The sequence below is a fragment of the Pleurodeles waltl genome, chromosome 1_2 (genome assembly GCF_031143425.1).
Source record: "Pleurodeles waltl isolate 20211129_DDA chromosome 1_2, aPleWal1.hap1.20221129, whole genome shotgun sequence".
Classification (NCBI taxonomy): Eukaryota; Metazoa; Chordata; class Amphibia; order Caudata; family Salamandridae; genus Pleurodeles; species Pleurodeles waltl.
The window spans coordinates 415658343-415677816 of NC_090437.1; the positions used below are offsets into that span (position 1 = coordinate 415658343).

General features: G+C 43.7%; 1 protein-coding gene and 1 long non-coding RNA gene across 2 annotated transcripts in view; one reads left to right on the top strand and one right to left on the bottom strand.

The window, feature by feature from the left end:
• Positions 1–19474, top strand: part of LOC138300739 (uncharacterized) — a 332717-nt gene that overhangs the window by 119341 nt on the left and 193902 nt on the right. The window lies entirely within an intron of this gene.
• LOC138300725 (protein NipSnap homolog 3A-like) overlaps positions 1–19474 on the bottom strand; it is a 111866-nt gene that overhangs the window by 21542 nt on the left and 70850 nt on the right. The window contains exons 4-5 of the mRNA XM_069240435.1: positions 5690–5839; positions 3181–3267 (exon numbers count right to left, since the gene is read on the bottom strand). Of these exons, the coding sequence (XP_069096536.1) occupies positions 3181–3267; positions 5690–5839 (237 nt within the window). The remainder of the gene's footprint in view (positions 1–3180; positions 3268–5689; positions 5840–19474) is intronic.

The following is a 19474-nucleotide window of genomic DNA, read 5'->3' on the forward strand; positions in this document are numbered from 1 at the left end:
TTGCGAGTCGGAAATGCATTTTGCGAGTCGGATCCGACTCACAAAATGCATTTCTGCATGGCAGAGAGGCTTTTGCGCCTCGCAAACGGCGTTTTTCGCTGTTTGCGAGGTGCAAACCCTTTGCTACATCTGGCCCTTAATGTCAGCAGATGCAGGGCAGAATCAAAAGGAGTACAGAGTTCTGACTTGGGTTTTTTTTTTTGGATGAGTCATGAGGTGATGAAGGACTCCACTTGAATTGGTCTACACTCTTACTAGCCGTCAATTTTTATTTTGTTATTTTTATTACGTTATTTTTATTGGTGGTTCCTCACCCAACTCCTATTCAGATCTTTCTCTCTTCTTGATTTTTATGGTTAGAGTTAAATGTCCTTCTTCTCCAGAGACTGGAGTTTCTTTGGATTTTCTCTTTTGAAGGGAGCCTTGTTTCCCTGTTCTTGAGCGTCTTTGCAGAAAACGTTCTGCAATAATTACAGTCCTTAGCTTTACATTCAGGATATAGACGATAAAGGCCCTCCTTATGATGGTCTTCTGAAAACAGCCTCAGCTTACTACAATCCCTGCAGGGCCTAAATAGACCCTTCTTGGATTCCTCATGCTGTATTTGTGGCAAAATAGTGTTTAGGCAGAGCTGAATCTTCTCTTTGAAGCAGCAGAGTTCAAATGCAGGACAACTGAAGTTAAAGTAACAGTTTCTCTGAAAGTACTGAACAGAGCTCAGGGAGACTTCCTTACCCACAACATGCAGTTAGAAATCTGAGGTTTAGTGGCTCTGAGGAAGAGGAATGATGTGGGGCAGCCATCTGATTGGTTTAAGTTTGGTTCTACCTATAATGATGTGGATTTTTATACAATCTCACTGGTTCTGTTTTTATTGTAGGTGGCTTTTCTTTATACAACTAGTTATAAATACCATAGACTCCCATGCTGATGATGGGGAATATTCAAGCATGTAAATTTCCTAAAGATTTTATACTAGAGAACTGCTGGAATCACTGATTGAGGAGGAGGCGTAGATGGAGACGGAGGAGAAGAGTGTGGAGGAATGGGTTCCACTGGAGCCTGAGGAGGTGTTGGTGAATCAGTTGCTGTCACTAGAGAAGTTAGCCTGGATGGAGAATAGGCTGAGTACTCAGAGTCAGACTCTTATGGAAGTCTGTGCACTTTCATACGTGAAAGCCACTCCACTGGCTTGGTCAGAGAAGCTGTATAACGTCTGAAAGTCAGAAAATGTTTTGACATTGAAGTTCTCAACATCAATGTTGATGTACCTCTCGACGTTGATGGTGCTCTCCTCTGCGTCATATGTGCTACTGATGTCAGACCAGCTCCTGATGGTGAGCAAGTAGTTGCTGTACCTTCTCTTGACATCAATGTCATTGAAGCTGAACCGGAGAGTAATTTTTTGCCAGATCTTCTCCTTTTAGATCTTCCTCTGTGGGACTCCTCAGAGCGTGACATAGGGGCACTGGTAGGGGGAACAGTCTCTCCTCATCAATCGGAAGTCTCTCCAGCCAGGAAATCTGGCCTTCTGCGGTTCTCCACTTAGCCAGGGGGGGAAATATTCTCTCCTTTCTTCAAATTCCTTCAAAGTGCACCTTCAAAGGGTCTTGCAGTGGTGACAAGTCTTGGGGCCATGAGAGTTGGGCAAACAAAGGATACAGATCCTATGCATGTCTGTTTTTGCAATTTTTCTGCCACATTCTGGGCAGTTTGCAAAATGAGATGGAATTTCTGAAATATCAGATGTATTTCTTGTCAGAAAAAAATCTACAAATACTCTACACCCTAAAGGGAGTCAAATGAATCACATTCTAAAGCAACAGATGAAAAACATGAGAGAAAAAAGCTTAAACAGACAGAGCTTTGCTCCAGGATCCCATCAGCAGGAGACAGAAAAAAGAACTGCGTAAGTTGCAACCTGCAGGGCATGATGGGACATTGCAGATCAAGTTGTCATTTAAAGGTGCAGTGTCCTATTTTCATTGTTTTCAATGCTGCAGCCTGTGCAGCTACTTTGCCATAAATGTCCCATTCACTTACTTTAAAAAGAAGTATGAAGAGTTTGTGAAGGACATTTTTAAAATGTTACTTTTTAATCGTTTCTTGTGACTTTTAAAGGCTTAAGCCTTTTTTTTCCAAATTTTAAAATAATTCAGTATTACTGACAATATAGCCTGTTTTAAGGCTGTAGAATTAAACATGTGTGTCATGTGCCTCCTGGCCTTTCTGAAATAAGGCAAAGTGAATGTGACTTTCAAGGAACTGTTACTGGGTCCCTGCAAATGGGCGGGACTATTCCTTATTTGTGATTATCAATGGAGGTTCCCTGAGAGAAATATCAGTTATACATATCCTGGAAATCTTTGCCACAATACCATGTACTTGACAAAGCTAAACAGGCCAAGTGTACAAAGTGAGAATGGTCTATAAATAAATTAGAATTTTGTGAAAAGACCTGTGCCTTTAAGACACACAAGTGCAGCCAGTTATTTAATAGCCTAAGTTCTAAAAGGACGAAAGTAGGGTTGGGATGGATTGGTTAAGAAGGGACATATGCCAAGTTGCTGGTAAATGTGAGTTACGTCAAGGGGTTGTCTGAGAAAGAAAGGTATGGTTGATGCTGAATTTATCAAATGTTATATTCCGCTAGAGAGAGGAGAGAAGCATCCTGCACAGTACTGTAGAACAATAGTGCCGACCAGCAGTAAGACCAATGGAAAAGTAAGGGCACAGATACAATCAAAGAAAGTGTAACGGACTTGGGTGATGAACACTAGAATGCCAGCAGACAGAAAGAAATCTGCGCTTCAGATGACAGCATTAATGAATATTCATTGGGAAAAGAACAATGAAATTTCTAACTAATCAGGAAGAACGTAGATAAGATTTGAGCTAAGGCGTGTGTATGCATAAGCATTTAAAAAGGAGCTAACCTTAAGACCACACATTTTCAAAGTAACTACAGTGCACTTCAAGTAAAATGTCATGTTAGCTGGCAAACTCCTACCTATTTTAAAAAGCCAGACAGAACTTAAGCTGACAAAACATTGATTAAATGCTTTAAGATCTACTGAATCACAACGTTATACAGAAGAGGCTTCAAAAACACCCTTTTAAGTCATTACATACTCTTTTAAATCATTACATACTTAGTTCAAATGAAGTACTGTTACTTACCTGCTGCTACAACCCTAGCATCCTCATGGGCATAGTGTCTACCAGAAGCGCGACTGTCTGGATTTTCATTCCACCAGAGTACATGAACTGCAAAACCAAATCAAAAAAACATCCTGTAAAACAGCGTATGCATAAAAACAGTGTTTTTGTAGTAGCCGTCTCCAGTACACGCAATGCATGTGGCAAAATAACTGTAAAAACTTCAAAGAAAATGTTATTGCTTTCAAGACATTTTTGCTCTTCATGATTTCCAAACTGAAGGCAATGCAAATGTTCTCTGAAGATATTCCTCCAACTGACCAATGAGTGAGTACATTGTAAAATGAATTCTCAATAAAACACGCACAACCAAAATCGGGAAAGACTATAGAGAGATGCCATTCTGGAGTTGTCTTTACAATTATTTCAAATTTAACGGACAAACAATAATATGGGCAAGATGTAGAACATGTGTGGAAAATATTGTGGAAATAACGTACCACAGGCTCATTATTGACAGCTATTGTCGCAGTATTCTGAACACGTTTTGAGACACTGCTTGTAATTTCTGAGAGGTGCACACCTGAACAAGCACCCCTACAGTTACCACTACAGATCCTAACTTACTAGAAATGCTGGTAGCAATTCCGAACAGTGGGAAAATGCCTGGTAACCCAACGGACATCTTTCCATTCCCAAGGTCCAAGAGGTTTAAAATGGCCCCGTAAATCTGCAGTCAACTGAGCGGGAGTGACTAGAAAGACTGGTTATGCAGCATCTCCAAAAAACAGTATGTAACTAGAATTTCAGCATCTATCACTTCATTTTGGCTTATACTGCACAATATTAATAATAGTGAGCTAGCATGTTTGTTGACATCCTGAAATACAAGCTAGGCTTCTCCTGAAGGGGTTCTTAGTTTAAAAAAATATGCTCAAGCTGCCAGACCACGTCCCAGGTGAACAGGAACAATGGCACCTCTTGATTTTAGCCTGATTTTGCCACATCAGAGAAGTGAAGCTCGAGTCTCACGGAACAGTGAATAAGTGGCCAGAGCTAATGCCTGAATGCCCCCTCTTTGGCCTAACAAAGCTGTACTCGGGAAAGTGAAAGCAGTTATCAACACAAAGGCAGTCAAATATTTAGCAATTACTGCCAGATACAACAGAAAACTGTAGCGCTATGTACACCTCCTTCTTGATCATCTGAAGATCTATAAAGGAGTAGAGGTTGTGAATATTCTCTAAGCAGGTAACATTTACTCAGCTGATTAAAATAGAAGTGGATATTTTGTTATAGTACCCCTAATGAAGTGTATCTTCTCGAAGTTGAGTATACTCTTAATACATTAGTCTGCATGTTTGCTTCTAATTCTTAAATTATTTATCTATGAAACTTAAAGTAGCAGTTAACTTTACAGACACAGATTTGGAAGGGATTAGGAAATGAAGTAATTATAATACCTCAATGCTAGTAAGAGCTCTGAAATAAAAGCACTGTTTAAGAAGAGAACATGTATGGAAAGTCCACATACCTTGGCTTGTTGTCAACACCCCAGAAACAAAAGACTATACTGCCATGTGAAAAACTCTGAGGCTACTTTGATAGATCAGTGGATCCAAACCATATTGATTGATGGTCATACATTCAATTTGGTCAAAAACCAACGTTTACAAATAAGCTCCAAGAGGAAACAAATCTCAAGCAGTTTGAGAAAGGAATAATTTTAATGGTGTTGCAAGGCGCAGGCAATGAAAAGGGTAGTCAAGAAATAAATAAGGCAGACTCAACTCGTGAGACTTGTGAGGAAAGAACATGTGGCTTATCTTGGATCTCTTATTCCTCAACAAATTCTGAAGGAATTAAATGTTTAAATAGTAACACTTCAATATATCGCACCACTGCTACAAAAAAGGAGAATTATTTATAGGTGAAGAACTTAAAATACCTACATTCATGTCCCAGTCGAAACAGGACAACAAGTCCTGCAGGTCTGTTGCTTTAAATATAAACACCAACGAGAGGAAACATTTGTCAACTAAACTTTAAGGGGACCAAAACCTAAAGTGTTAAGAATAATTAAAGTTACACAAGATGTGATTTCTGTAGGAGGTAGTAAAATAGACAAAGGATGGAAAATTAGAAACTAATAGCTCACCCATAAGTGAATAGTCACAGGTGGGTAAAAACTTTTGAATCTCCTTATAGCATAGGGGAACATTCTTGAGGTTATATTGCATATGATGGACGGACCAAAGGGGATCCCTGTTTCTGCGTTTTGTGCAACAATCAAATACAAGGCCTAGTGTGGGTAAACACAAGGCCTAATTGACTATACTTCAATTGTAAGGTGGTTTATCTACAGTGTTTGCGCACACACACAAACATACAGATACACACATAATATTTATTTTCCAAATGTAACATTAATACAGAATACAGTCAAATGGCTAAGTTTGTGGGTCTGACAACATAACAGACAATAAAAATTAACATCATGATTATCATTGTCAGCCAGGTTGCTCCTTACCTTTGTTGAGTAACCCATATTCAGTATGGAAGACGCCAACTAGTTTGGTATAACCGGTTCGGACATGGGCAGAAATGGCTGCTTTAAAAGCATCACCCCACAGCGCGGGTCCACCAGGCTTCATCTGAAAACTGACCATCTCATAAACTCCTAGGAAGAATTATTCACACAGTTTATCATTAGAGCACCCTTTTAAACAGATGTCTAAGTTTGTAATTTGTAAAATACGGTACTACAAGTACATTTTAAACTTCTACTTGTGAGATTTTAGAGCACCTTTCCCACACAGTGGGACGCTATGGTTAGAAAAAAAAATATTTAAACAGTACAAGTTAAAATGTCAGCAATTTACAGCGGATTTTAAGCTGACATTCAGAAAGGATCTGGAGTCCCTGCAGTTACAAATAGGGTCGAAGGTATAACCACGCATGACTACAGACTGCAGAGGTAGGGGCCGGAGCACCTGATTAGTAAAGATTAGTAAGAGAAAATAAGCTGCACTGTGTCGACATAAGAAGCATTTTGGGCTTGTTCAGGTCAGCGTGCCTTATATGCTATTGGTTGAGAAGCGAATCTAGACAGGTGAAGAAAACATGCATAATGTTCGAGATACTCTAATGGCCTGGTCACGAAGAAAATATTGATTTTGATTGAACTGCTACATAGAGGATAAGTGCTAGGGAAAAATATGGCTTATGGCTTTCGTCTGGTAATCTGTGACTTCAGGGTGTGTTCAAAAGACTTTTCAGAAAACAGGTAGAGTTTAAAAAAAAAAAACAAATCGACATAAAAGATTAGATGGTCTTTAGGCTCCCTTTTCACCATGAGATACCTTCGGTTGTCTTACACAGGGGATGAATATGATATTCCATACAAAATTATGGACTGAGATCTTACTAATGTAGAGTATGATGTGAACAAGATTTCTGTAATTAATAACCTTCTCGAATATCACCATCAGGTGCATGGTCTGGCAGTAATGGAGACACGGCTTAAGGAATCCTATCTAGTTCTCTTGGATGAGTTGGTGGCTGTGCTACACGAAAATACTACAACAGCGTAGGTAAGGGAGAGGATGGCCTGCATAAATTGGTATGGGTGTATTTTCAGCAAGAATAAGGCCTTGCCCATAACAAAAGATATCAACAAGACTCATAGTAATGCAAGCCTACACATATGCATTACCATGAAGCTGAAGTTTGGGAAGATAATCTTGTCCAGGCCCCATCACATGCTCCTAAATTGTATTCAGAATCCCAGCAAAGTGGATTGGGGAACTGCAATCTTCTTCAGAATGGAAAGCGCCAGCTAATAATGGAGGGCCAGGGCTTCATTAAGACTGGTAAAAATACCTTAAAATGGGCAACATGCCAAGGCCCAGTAGGGCACAGACTTGAAGATTCCTGCTACAGTTAGCGGATGCCATAGCAACAGCAAATCCAAAGGAAAACCAAAGCTAGATTTAATCAGTAATGCAAAACACAGAACCATAAAATGTTTCTTTCTATTTAAAACAAAATATACAACTGTAATGTCCAGTGGCATACGGAACGCCTAATTTCCAGATAGGACAAAAAAATATAATAGCGAATTCCTAAATAGAAAAATCCACTATTTATCCAAACAATAGAGATTCTCCAGTTTCGGCCCCATGCAGAATGCACCCAATGCCACCATCTAGGTCACACCGTGCAGTGATGGATAGTCAAGTAGAGAAAAAGCAGATCAAATTAGGTATGTCTGACTCCTTCCTGGAACCATGCAAAATCCATATGTTGAAAAATTGGACCTCGGCAATAGCCCCAATGTGCTGTAAAACCTTATACCAATCACTTGTGGCATTGTCCCTTCATTCATGAAACGTGCTGTGGTCACTCAACTGATAAAGAAGCCTAATTTGCCCTGATGTTTGTGCGGTTGTTAGGTGACAATGTCCCACCTATACAACATGACACAAATCATATAAAAAAATGGTCCATTAACAACTTCAGAAAAATTTAATGGGCGGGGACCTGATGAATGGTAACCATTAGGTATCGGCTGAAGCCACGGAATTAAGACAGACCTGGGACATATCAGGAAAAAAACTCTTATATGCCTGTCATTGGGGGCATTTAGTTTCAGATTTTAACGGCTCATCACTCACGGTTGAAAAATACACTGTTTAATAGAAAAAAATATATTTACCTGTAGTAACTTTCAGTGATTACTCAGCTTTTGGTCGCGCCATAGCATTTTAAAAAAAAAATCTGAAATGTGGTACAGCAGCTGTTGTACAACACAGCTGAAAGTAAAAGACAGCAACGACCACGTCATAGCTCTTATTTTGTTAATTTTTAGCTGTGTTCCATAGTCGCTGCGCTCTTGTGCAACATAGCTAAAAAAAAATTACAAAGCCAATAGATTAAACAGTGAGATCTGTTGCATTTGCCAGTGCTTGTTCTTGGCTCTATTGAGTGACCCTACAGACAGAGAGGAAGTCCTTTTGCAAGGTGGTCAGCCGGGTTTAACTTGCCGAGTCTCCACACTTCAGCTAACAATGACACAATAGAAGAGTGTGAGAAGGAAAGCCCCTTGGTTCGCCCCCCACTTTTTTGGCGGAGTAGGGATATCCAAATTCAGTAGTTTATTCAAGAAAATGATTTACAGGCCCACAATAGATAAAGGATGGAAGCTTAGCACAGGCTGTCAAGAAGCGTTTCCGGACAATAGTGGATCACTCAGACCTCAGGATGAATAACCATTTTAAATAAGTGACTTACGGGAAGCTTAGGTATAACTTAATAAGCATTACAACATTTCCTTTTCCCCAAAACAAGGAAAAGGCACATAAAGTACCATAATGCTTAGCAAGGTTCACAATTAAAGTCAGAAAAAAACAAATACACTACACAAATGGGCAATTTTTCTCTAGTGATCTTAGCACCCTTCAATTGCGCTGGAAGCAAAACGATCTTAAAGGCATGAAGTGCTCAGACACATGACAACTGAAAGTGTTTCTGGGCAAATCGCGTAATCTCCCTGTGACAAAAAAAATCATGTGAAGTTGTGTAGTGTAACTGGTGCTCACATAAAGCACTCCAATAACATAAGGTCAGGGGTCGGGTTGAGTTTGCACTATATAAAAATGCAAATACAAAAAAAAAAAAAAAAAAAAAAAAAAGGAATAGTACCTCATTAACGGCACGAGCAGCGGGTAGATACTAATTAAGATAAATCTACCTGTATTTGGTGAATGCTACACAGACAGGACAGGAAGTGATGCATCACACGCCCTTCTGAATTAGAAGGCAGAAAAGAAGAGTGATAATGATGGCAACAAATGGTAAGTAAAGAGCAGGCTAAAGGCCCCTTTTTAGAGTTTAAAAAAAAAAAAAAAAAACAACAGGTAGCCAAGTGACAGCCATGTGTGAATCCCGCAGGCTAAACCTAAAAACAACCGTTTGCAACGCAGTGGGTCTTGCGTTTGCTCAAGTTAGAGCTATTAGCATTGTAAATGCCTAACTGGACTTTTCTTACCACATACATTGAAAATGTAAAGTTAAACAGTTGACATAAGCGAGCCAATTCAAAGCGCCATGGACGCCAGGGGCGTGAGTGCGAAGGAGAGACACAAAGTATTGGATTTATCCCTAAATGTACCCAGGGGTTACCTTAGAGGTGCCCCCTGCAAAAGCAAACTATCCTGGCATGGTTGCTGACTGGTTCTATCCAGCATGCCACCTTCAGACAGCCAATATACAAACCATGGGGGAGAGCCCCATCTCTCTGGTTTGTAAAACAATGCCATTCCTGGGTGGAGGAACTAACACCCCCTCCCTCAGGAATGTACACTGCCCTGGCGATGAGCTTCAAAGGACTTACTGCCCTTGAAACTCGACCCCCAGGCCTGCTGCTAGCAGCAGGTGGCGTCCCCTCTTGCAAACCTCCACTTTTGGTGGGAGTAAAGGCGGGAAACCACACAAAGAGTAGAAGGAGTGACCCCACCTGGCATGCACTACCTCTAAGGTGTTGCTAGCGAGGTGGAGCCTCTGTCATTTTCCTCCATCTTAGATGGAAGGAGAATAGCCAATTAGGTTTAGGGAAGTGACCCTTTCTGCAGGAAGTGGCCTCTATAGTGGGTGGAGCCACCCAAAGGTAAGTGTCCCATTGGCCACTACCAGGTTCTCCCTAAAACGCCCATTAAATTCAGTATTTAGTGGGCATCCCTGGACCAAGAAATCAGACCTGAAAGACATACAGAAGACCAGCACAAAAAAGATTCAAGGCATGAGAACTGTGAACCTGCTGCACAAAGAAAAGGTGCCAAACCTCCAGTTTTCTGTTGAGGTCGTCGGTGGGCACTACGTACCAGCTGGAGAAGTTCGGGTGGTTCCCAGTTTCGGCGGGAGCAGCTGCAGAATGTCATTGGTGCTGGTACCAGGTCACGCGGGGGACCACTTGGAAGTCGCAAAGGATGGGGATACCTTAGGGCACAGCTGGAACTTAGGTGTAGGGCTGGGGTGGCCGGGTGCAGAGTGAATTGGTGAGCCAGGAGCTGTGCGCATAGGTGCCCTTGGAAGCAGGAGGTAGGTCACTTTGAGGATCACTTGCAGGTCAGCAGGGGCACTCTGGTGGGAAGTCCTGGTGGTTTATGAAGTCTCTCGGCTGGGGCTTCCTCCTGGGCCTTTTACAGTCCAGAGGTGCCTGAAGATAGGTACCACTACCTGGGGCAATGATGTGGTTCGGCCGCTGGCGTGCACAGTACCATCAAACTTGGCACACTTGCAGGGTCTGTCCTCACAGTCCATCAGGTGGAGTTTGGTCTAGCTGCGGCATCTGGTTCCATAGTCAGCAGTCAGTCAGTGGAGTGGACTTCACTGAATCTTTGGTCTTTGTTGCAGGAAAGTGATGCCTTCTCTCTGGAGGGAAATCTTCAGCTATTTTCAAAGTGGGCCACTCCTCTGAGGGTTTGTAGAGTTCGTCCAGTATCCAAGCAACCCATCAGGGCCATTGTCGAGTCCTGGTTGCAGCAGGCAGGGTTTGGCACATTTTTCTTGGTGCAGCAGGGCTTAATTTATCAATCCTTGCGTCTACTTTGTTGCTGGTCTTCTTATGTCCTTGGAATATGAATCTCTCATCTAGGGATACCCACCAAATACTGTATTTTATGGGCGTTAAGGGGAGTACCTAGTAGTGACCAATGGGAAATTTACCTTAGGTTGGCTATACCCACTAAGTGACCGCTTCCTGTGGGCAGAGGTCACTTCCCTACACCTGACTGGCTATTTTCCTTCCAAGCAAGGTGGAGGAAAATAAAATTGTGGGGTCACCTCTCATGCAACACCTTTAGAGTGGTGCAAGCTGGGGCTGACCATTCCTCATGTCCTCTGTGTGTTTTCCCGCCGTAGCTACTGCCAAAATTGGGGGTTTGCAATGGGGGCAGCCATTTGCTGCTAGCAGCAGGCTTGGGGGTCAAGCTTCAAGGGCGGTAAGCCCTGTGAAGCTCGCTAGCAGGGCAGTGCACATTCTTTGGGGGAGGTGTGATAGCACCTCTGCCCCAGAAGGGTTTTGTCCTGGGACCCAGAGAGCAGGATCTCTCACCCCAGGGTTCCAGAAACTTGTCTAGTGGTAGCAGGCTGCTTGTGACCAGCCAGCAACCATGCCAGAGTAGTTAGCTTTTGCAGGGGGCACCTCTAAGGTGACCCCTGGGTACATTTTGTAGGAAATCCAATACTGGCACCAGTTTGGATTTATCATTCTGAGTTGTTTGATACCAAACAACCCAGGGTTCAGAGTAGCTATTATATAGCTGGGAAACTCGTACTGATCAATGTACAGCACATGCATTTAAAATGGCTGCTCCATTCACTTACTATGTCCCAGGTTTGGTAAGGACACAGTAGGGGCATATTGCTCATGCATTTATCTATATTGCATACAGTGTGTAGGGGGACAGGGCACACAGGCTATGTGCCATGTCGAGTTTTCATTTTAGGATTGCATCAGAACACTCACCTGAAATGGCAGTGCTGGGTGCTTCTAGATAAATGGCCCTAGAAGGTGACACAATCTGTGCTTCTGCCCTCTAGGGCCTACCCTTAGTACCCCAAGCCCTGGGTACCTAAGTACCATTTACTAGGTACTTATAGTGGCTGCTTAAGGTGTTGCCAATGCATCACAACAGTTTCAGGGAAAGAGATCTGGCCCAGGGAACCTGGTTAGGAGGGGCCCTGGGCACCAACAACTTTGAGACTACCTCAAATACCAGGCAAAAAGTGGGGTCTAATCATGACAAAAGATGCCTTTTCTCACAGTCCCCAATAGGGGGGTGGTACCAAGGAAAGAGCTTGCGTTGATGCAGTATTTATCATGGCTGGCAGGTTTCTCAGTGAGTGATTTTATTGATGAGGATGTGTCCTCAGTGTCCTACTCATCAGTTGATGCGGCAATCGATTTGGTGGAACAGGCAGGAAAAGGCACAAACATGGGAAAATTTGACATAAAATCAGCATTCAGGTTGCTGCCGGTACACCCAGATGATTACCAGTTACTGGGCATTCAATTAGGGGGACAGTGGTTTGTAGATAAGGCACTGCCTTTGGGCTGTTCCATTTCGCGTGCGCTTTTTGAGCGGTTCAGTTCCTTCCTACAATGGCTATTCACATGGTGTACAGGTCATGAGGAGGTGATCCAATACTTGGACAATTTTTCTTTGTCATGGACTACGGTTCTGCGGACTGACAGAGATTGCTGGTAATTTTAGGAGCTCATGGAGGATATGGGGGTTCCTTTGGTACCTGAAAAGACAATAGGGCCAAGGTGTTAACATGTTTTATAATGAAATAATAAATGGTTTATTCTTATTTTTTTACATTAAGCCCAAGATCAACTGCCTGAAACAGAATCTGGGAGCTGGTGAACCAATGGTTCACAATCTAGAACATGGAGCTAACTAATCAGCAGTGGTAAATTCACATAAAAGTAAACATTAATAGATTTTGTTTTTAAACAAAACTGCTACAGCTGTGCCAATCCTGGGGCACCAACTATAGATGCCAGGTTAACAGAGAATGCCCTGCCCAACCCTTCCCCCACCACCCGATCCGGACGCTCCATATCTGACTCAGCTTGTCCTAGGCTTCACCTTTACCCTCATTTTTGGACTGCTGTCGGGGCTAAGCGGGTTGGTGGTAAAGGTGGCGTGCATGGGATGGGAGCAGGTGCCATTTTATTGTCTGCCATTGATCATAGGGCCTGTCTTGTGATTGGGGAATTGGAACATCCCACCTTACAAAGCAGTGAAGGGGGGTAAGTAGAGGAACCCGTCACGTATGACCCAAGTTGTATTGACCAGGACAGGGAAGATAATAAAAGGACCCAGGCCTAGACCTTGTGGCCACATAGGTAAACTGAAACTGGATTTGCTCTGCATTTGTTTGTGCCTTGCGCGCGCTGCCATCTCCAGGCCGCGCTCAGCACACAAAAGGCCTCCACCATATCTGTGATTCTGGTGATTTACTGGAAAGGTGTGCAAGGGCACAAAGAGCTCCTGGGGCAGACCCCTCACTCGTGAGATGTCTGTGTAATAGCAAAGGCGAGCAAACAAACTTTTTGTGACCACCACAAAAAACTGTGACTACCTCTTGGGTCTGTAAAATATTTTGGCAACCAATGAGTGTTTTCATGTCGCAATAGTAAGAAAATTAGTTACTTACCTGTAACTGCAGTTCTCCAGTATTGGTATCTTTCATAGATTCACATGCTTGAATCATCCCCGTCGTCGAGGTGGGAGTCCCACGGTAAGTTTAAATACATAAAGCAGTAAGTCAGTAAAAGTAAAACCAGTAGGCCCCAGTAGGCCTCATAAGGTATTTTACAGTCTATCCACTTTGTTTTGTGAAAAGACCCAAACTTCAGTCTCAACCAATCAGGATTCAGCCCCTCCCAAACACTCCCAACAGAGGCTGAATTCCCTCAGATTTTCTTAGTAGGAGTGTGAAGTTTAATATCTGTATCATAGGGGAGCCTCTGAGGGGAGGAGGGTGGGTCGCATGTGAATCTATGAAAGATACCAATACTGGAGAACTGCAGTTACAGGTAAGTAACTAATTTTCTTCTCCAGTATTGGATCTTTCATAGATTCACATGCTTGAATCAGAATAACGAGCAGTAATGTTTTCTTAATTAGTGAATTACATTGACTGTAATTCTTTAGTAATTTTATAAATGATGTGAATCACATTAGTTCAGCTTTAAAAAAAACACATATCTATCAATAGATGTACATCAATAGACATTCGAATAGAAGAGCAATAACAGGTGTGTGGAAGAAAAAACCTGTACTCTTTTCATTATTATGAAGAATACGACAAGCTAAAACATTATAATGAAGTGAACAATCTGAAGCAGAAATGTAGAGTAAAACACACTGTAGTTATTAAGAAGACTAAGAACCAATAATGAACATACCTTGAGTGTGGTGGTGGGATGTGTTAGAGGCTCACCTTATCGAAATAAATGCCTCAGCACTGCCTGCCCCACTGCTGTATCGACGTTGTTCGTTTCCTCGAGACAGTAATGCCTCGTAAATGTGTGTTGGCTGGACCATGTTGCTGCTCTACAGATGCTATGTAGTGGTACCCCTGCAAATAATGCAGCAGAAGTGGCTACCGATCTTGTAGAGTGGGCTCTCACCTTGGTGTGGAGCGGTTTTCCTGCTTTTGAATGGCAGAATTGAATTGCCAGACCAATCCATCTTGCTATAGTCTGTTTGGACACCGCGTGTCCCCTTCTTGTTCCTCCGAAAGCTACAAACAATTGATCCGACTGGCGGATAGCTTGAGTTTTCTGTAGATAAAACTTTAAACATCTTTTAATATCAAGGGAATGTAATGTTTTTTCCGCTACTGTTTGCGGATTTGGAAAAAAGGTTTTTAAGATAACTGGTTCATTTAGGTGAAACGTTGAAGGAACTTTCGGGATGTATTTTGGATTTGTGCACAAGATGACACCTGAGTTTGTGAATTGAAGAAAAGGCTGTTTGATAGTGAAAGCCTGAATGTCACTGACTCTCTTTGCTAAAGTAAGAGCTAGCAGTAACGCTGTTTTCCATGAGATGAATTTTTGGTCAGCTTTGTGAATCGGTTCAAAAGGAGCTTTCATAAGCTGCATCAATACCACATTCAATGACCATAAAGGTGGAGGCCTTCTAACTGGCGGGAAAACCCGAAAAAGGCCCTTCATAAATTGTTTGACGATTCTTGTGGAACACAAAGAAACTGTCTGGAGATCTGCGGTATCTGGAGATTGCTGCCAGATGTACCCGAATAGAAGAATATGCAAGCCCTGATTTTGCGAGGAGCAGGAGATATGGAAGTATCTGTTCCGGAGTAGAGGACAAAGGATGTATATCTTGTGTTGCACACCATATACAAAAACGTTTCCATTTAAGTTTATAGGTTTTGTTGGTAGTGTCCGCTCTAGCTTTCGCCAAGATGTCTCTACACTCCGGGGAAATGTTGAGATTCAAGTATTCATTGTATTCAGGAGCCACGCTGACAAATGAAGAGATGACGGATCTGGGTGTCTGACTTGCCCCTGGTGCATCGTTAAAAGAGTCGGGCTCTGTCTGAGTCGTAGATGTGGTCGTTCGGAGAGCATGAGGAGCTCCGTATACCAGACCTTCTGGGCCATTTGGGAGCTATGAGCAGAAGGCGACACCCCTCCGCCTTCAGTTTGTTGATGACTCTCGGAATGAGCGGGATCGGAGGAAAAGCGTAGGCATAAACTCCGGACCATCTCATCGAAAACGCATTCCCCCACGAATCTTTTTGGGGAAGCCAACTTGCGTAGAACTGGCATTTCTTGTTCTCGAGAGTGGCAAATAGATCTAAGTTCGGTTTGCCCCATAATAGAAAAAGGCTGTTGAGAGTTTTCTGGTCCAGTTCCCACTCGTGATAAGGAATCACTGTCCTGCTCAGGGTGTCTGCTAGAATATTGGTTTGTCCTGGTACATGCTCCGCTTTGAGTGAAATATTGTGCTTTATAGCCCATGTCCAAATCTGTTGGGCTAGCTGGGAATGTTGTAGGGATCCTGTGCCTCCTTGCTTGTTTAGGTAAAACATGCTGGTTGTATTGTCTGCCCTGATTAAAATGCTTGAACTCTGTATCTTTGGTAAGAAAGCTTTCAGAGCTAAATGTATTGCCTTGAGTTCCAGATAATTGATGTGGAGCTGACGTTCTTGCTGATTCCAGATTCCGCTGATTTGCAGGTCTTGGCAATGTGCCCCCCATCCTGCAAGAGAGGCGTCCGTTGTTACTATGTAACTTGGTGTTTGGAGAAGAAAAGACAGTCCGTTTGACAAATTGGTTAGATTCGCCCACCACCTCATGATGTTCTTCATTGGAGACGTTATGCGAATCTTGTCTTCGAAGGAACCGTTGACCTGGGTCCATTGTATGTCTAATTGTTCTTGCAGGGGTCGCATATGGAGCCTGCAATCTGGGACTAGCAGAATGCATGAAGATATCATTCCGAGCAATGATTTGTAGATGCGGACTGAAACGAACCTTCTTCTGGAGAGCCTTTCTGCCAAGGAGGTTAACTTTTGTTTCCGCTCGTGAGATGGGTAGGCTTTGTTGCGGACTGTGTCCAGAATTGCCCCCAAGAAATTCAATTCCTGTTTGGGGTAGAGTTGAGATTTCTGATAATTGACTACGAACCCTAGATTGTGTAGCAATTGAAGGCAATGGGAAATATGATTTGTCACCTGCGATTTTGAGGGTGCCTTTATAAGCCAGTCGTCCAGGTAAGGGAAGACCTGGATCCCTGACTGGCGGAGATGTGCTGCTACCGGAGCTAACATTTTTGTGAAGATTCTGGGGGCTGATTTGAGGCCGAATGGCAGAACTCGGAATTGAAGATGCATACTTCCCACTTTGAACCTTAGGAATTTGCGATGGTTGCGATATATGGGGATATGAAAATAGGCATCCTGGAGGTCTAGGGATGCCATCCGATCTCCGGGATTTAACAGACGCAGGACATCCTGTAGAGTTACCATCCTGAACGATTGCTTCTTTAGAAACTTGTTCAGGGCTCTCAAGTCCAGAATGGGGCGCCAGTCTCCTGAGGGTTTCTTTACAAGGAAAAAACGGGAGTAGAATCCTCTGTTCTTTTGAAATAAAGGGACTGGTTCCACTGCTCCTTTTCTCAGCATTATTCTTACTTCCCTGAGGAGTTGGTTCAACCTCGGAGGCGGTGGGCCCGATGGAGGAACAGTTGGTGGTGTTTGAGTGAATTCCAGAGTATGACCTCTGGCCACTACATCGAGTACCCATCTGTCCGATGTTATAGCCTTCCAGTTGGGGAAATAGGAAGTGATGCGACCTCCGACCCTCGATGTTGGTTGGTGGGGAAGCGTTGAGATGATCAGTGGGTCATTGTTTTCTGCCTGAATCTCTTCCTCGGGCAGCTCCTCTTCCTCTAGCCGGGTGTTTGTAAGCTGCGGCCGGAGGCAATCGATAATGCTGCTGTTGCTGATGGTATTGCTGTCGTGATCCTGTGGAGGAAGATGGATATTGAGACCTGTATTGCTGGTATCCACCTCGAAAGGAGTAATTACCTCTACCCCTTGCTCCACGGAAAGGCTGTTTTTTATATTGCAGGGTACCTAGGGATTTCGCCGTGTCGGTATCCGTCTTGATAGCCTGCAACATATCGTCAACGTGTTTGCCAAATAAACTCTCTCCATCGAAAGGCATGTCAAGAACACGAGTTTGGACTTCTGGTCTGAATGAAGTCGCCTTTAGCCATCCTTGTCTGCGCAGGACTGCTGCACCAGCTAACTGTCTAAAGCCAGTGAGAGAAATGTCTATTGCGCTGTCTATTATTTCTGCGGAGACCCTTTCTCCCTCCTGCAAGACCTTTTTTGCTTCCACCTTGACGTCTTCTGGCAGTAAATCTAAAAAAGCAGACATGTCTGCCCACATCTGCCGATCGTACCTTCCCAAGATGGCGAGGGAGTTAGCCGCCTTAACGGTGACTGCGGCCACAGAGGAGAATTTCTTGCCACTATTGTCTAGTCTCCTTCCTTCTTTATCTGGGGGAGACGCAATAGGTGTGGAGGGGTTTTTGGAATGTCGCTGAGCCGCCTGAGATATCACAGAGTCAGGTTTCGGCTGTGAGACTAGACAGGCCGGAGAATCATCTGGGGCCTTATATTTTTTCTCTAATCTTGGCATTTGTGAAGGCACTGTTGCTGGGTTTTTCATTGCCTTCAAGCCCTCCTGCCATAAGAAATCGACAATGGGTATAGCTCTTACAGATCTCTTTGATGGCTCTTTAAAGTCATATAAAAAACATTTGGTTTCATGAGAAACAATAGCAAGGCCAAAACGTTTCGCCGCTCGCTCTATCAGATTATGGAAACCTCCTATGTCCTCTGGAGGAGAATCTACTGGACCTGCTGGCGGTGGAGATGGTGTGGGGACGAGATAATCATCCCATTCACTAGTCGCCGAATCTCTTAGCTCACCCTCTTCCCTTTCGTCGTCCGATGAGGGGCAAGCTTCCTGGGTTTGGCTAATTACAGGTATAGTAGCCGGTGGCGTTACGGAAAGGCTAGTAGTATGAGCTTGCCGAGGTGTCTGGTAGCTCTCAGGTCTAGGTGGCGTGGACTGAGTTGACGGTGGAAACCTTCTATAGTAGTCTTTCAACATAAGTTGTAGATCTGTCACTAATGTGCTAGGCATAGCGAGGGGCGATGGTTGTTGTGGTGGATAAGATGTTGAGGCATAACTAGGCTGATACTGTTGATCCTCTTCTTCGTCAAACTCTTGGCATTTCACATTGAGTTGTGACGGGCTACTAGCTGCCCCAAACATTCCCTCGTTCTGCGAGTATGTGTCGTCGTCCTCATCCTCTAAAAGATGTTGTGGTGGGTATGGCAACACTTTCCTTGGTGAGGTATGCATTGGAAGAATATCAGACGCCTTGTCCCCTATATTAATAATTGAAAGGGGTAAGAATCTGGTGCTGGTCCTGATGGTACGAGGAATGGTGAGGCGAAGTATCCAGGTAGGTGGATGGTTTGTATACTGTTAATTCTGTAGATGATATGATCGTCGACGGTTCACTCGTCGGCGGTTCCCTCGTTGACGGTTCTCTTTTGGCCCGTTCTCTCGTCGACGGTTCTCTCGTCGACGGCTCTCTCACCGACGGTTCCTTCGTCGACGGGTCTCTCATCGACGGTTCTCCCACCGACGGTGCACTCGTCGACGGCTCCGTCGTCGGCGGCGTCTTTACTAACGGGGTCTCTGTCAACGAATCTTCCGTTGATGGTCTCTTCGTCAACGGGTACTTTATCGACGACGGTCGTGTTGGTGCCGTCGTCGGCAGTGCCTTCTTGAACCTCATTGAGAGGTGCTTCGTAGACGGGAGTGCCCTGGTTGATTGGTGAAGCCAGGAGGCCTCCGCTGTCGACGATGTGGTTGCCGACGAAGCCTTCTTAAAAATTTTCGCTGTAATTATCGTCGTCGATGACAACGGCGACGACGTCATAATCATCGGTGAGGCTGGCGTCGTGAACGTCGACGATACCGTAGTCGCTGTTACCGTCGACACAGTCGTCGACGGGGTGGTCGTCGACGGTTGTTTTTTCACCGAAAAGATGTTTTCTGGCTCTTTTTGTGGTGACAGAGACAGAGATGGCTTTTTTGAGGCACTTTTCTGGTGTAAAGGTGTAGTAGGTTCTGAATGAACCTTTTTTGGCCCCTGTTTGAATGTCTCTGAATGAAAAACAT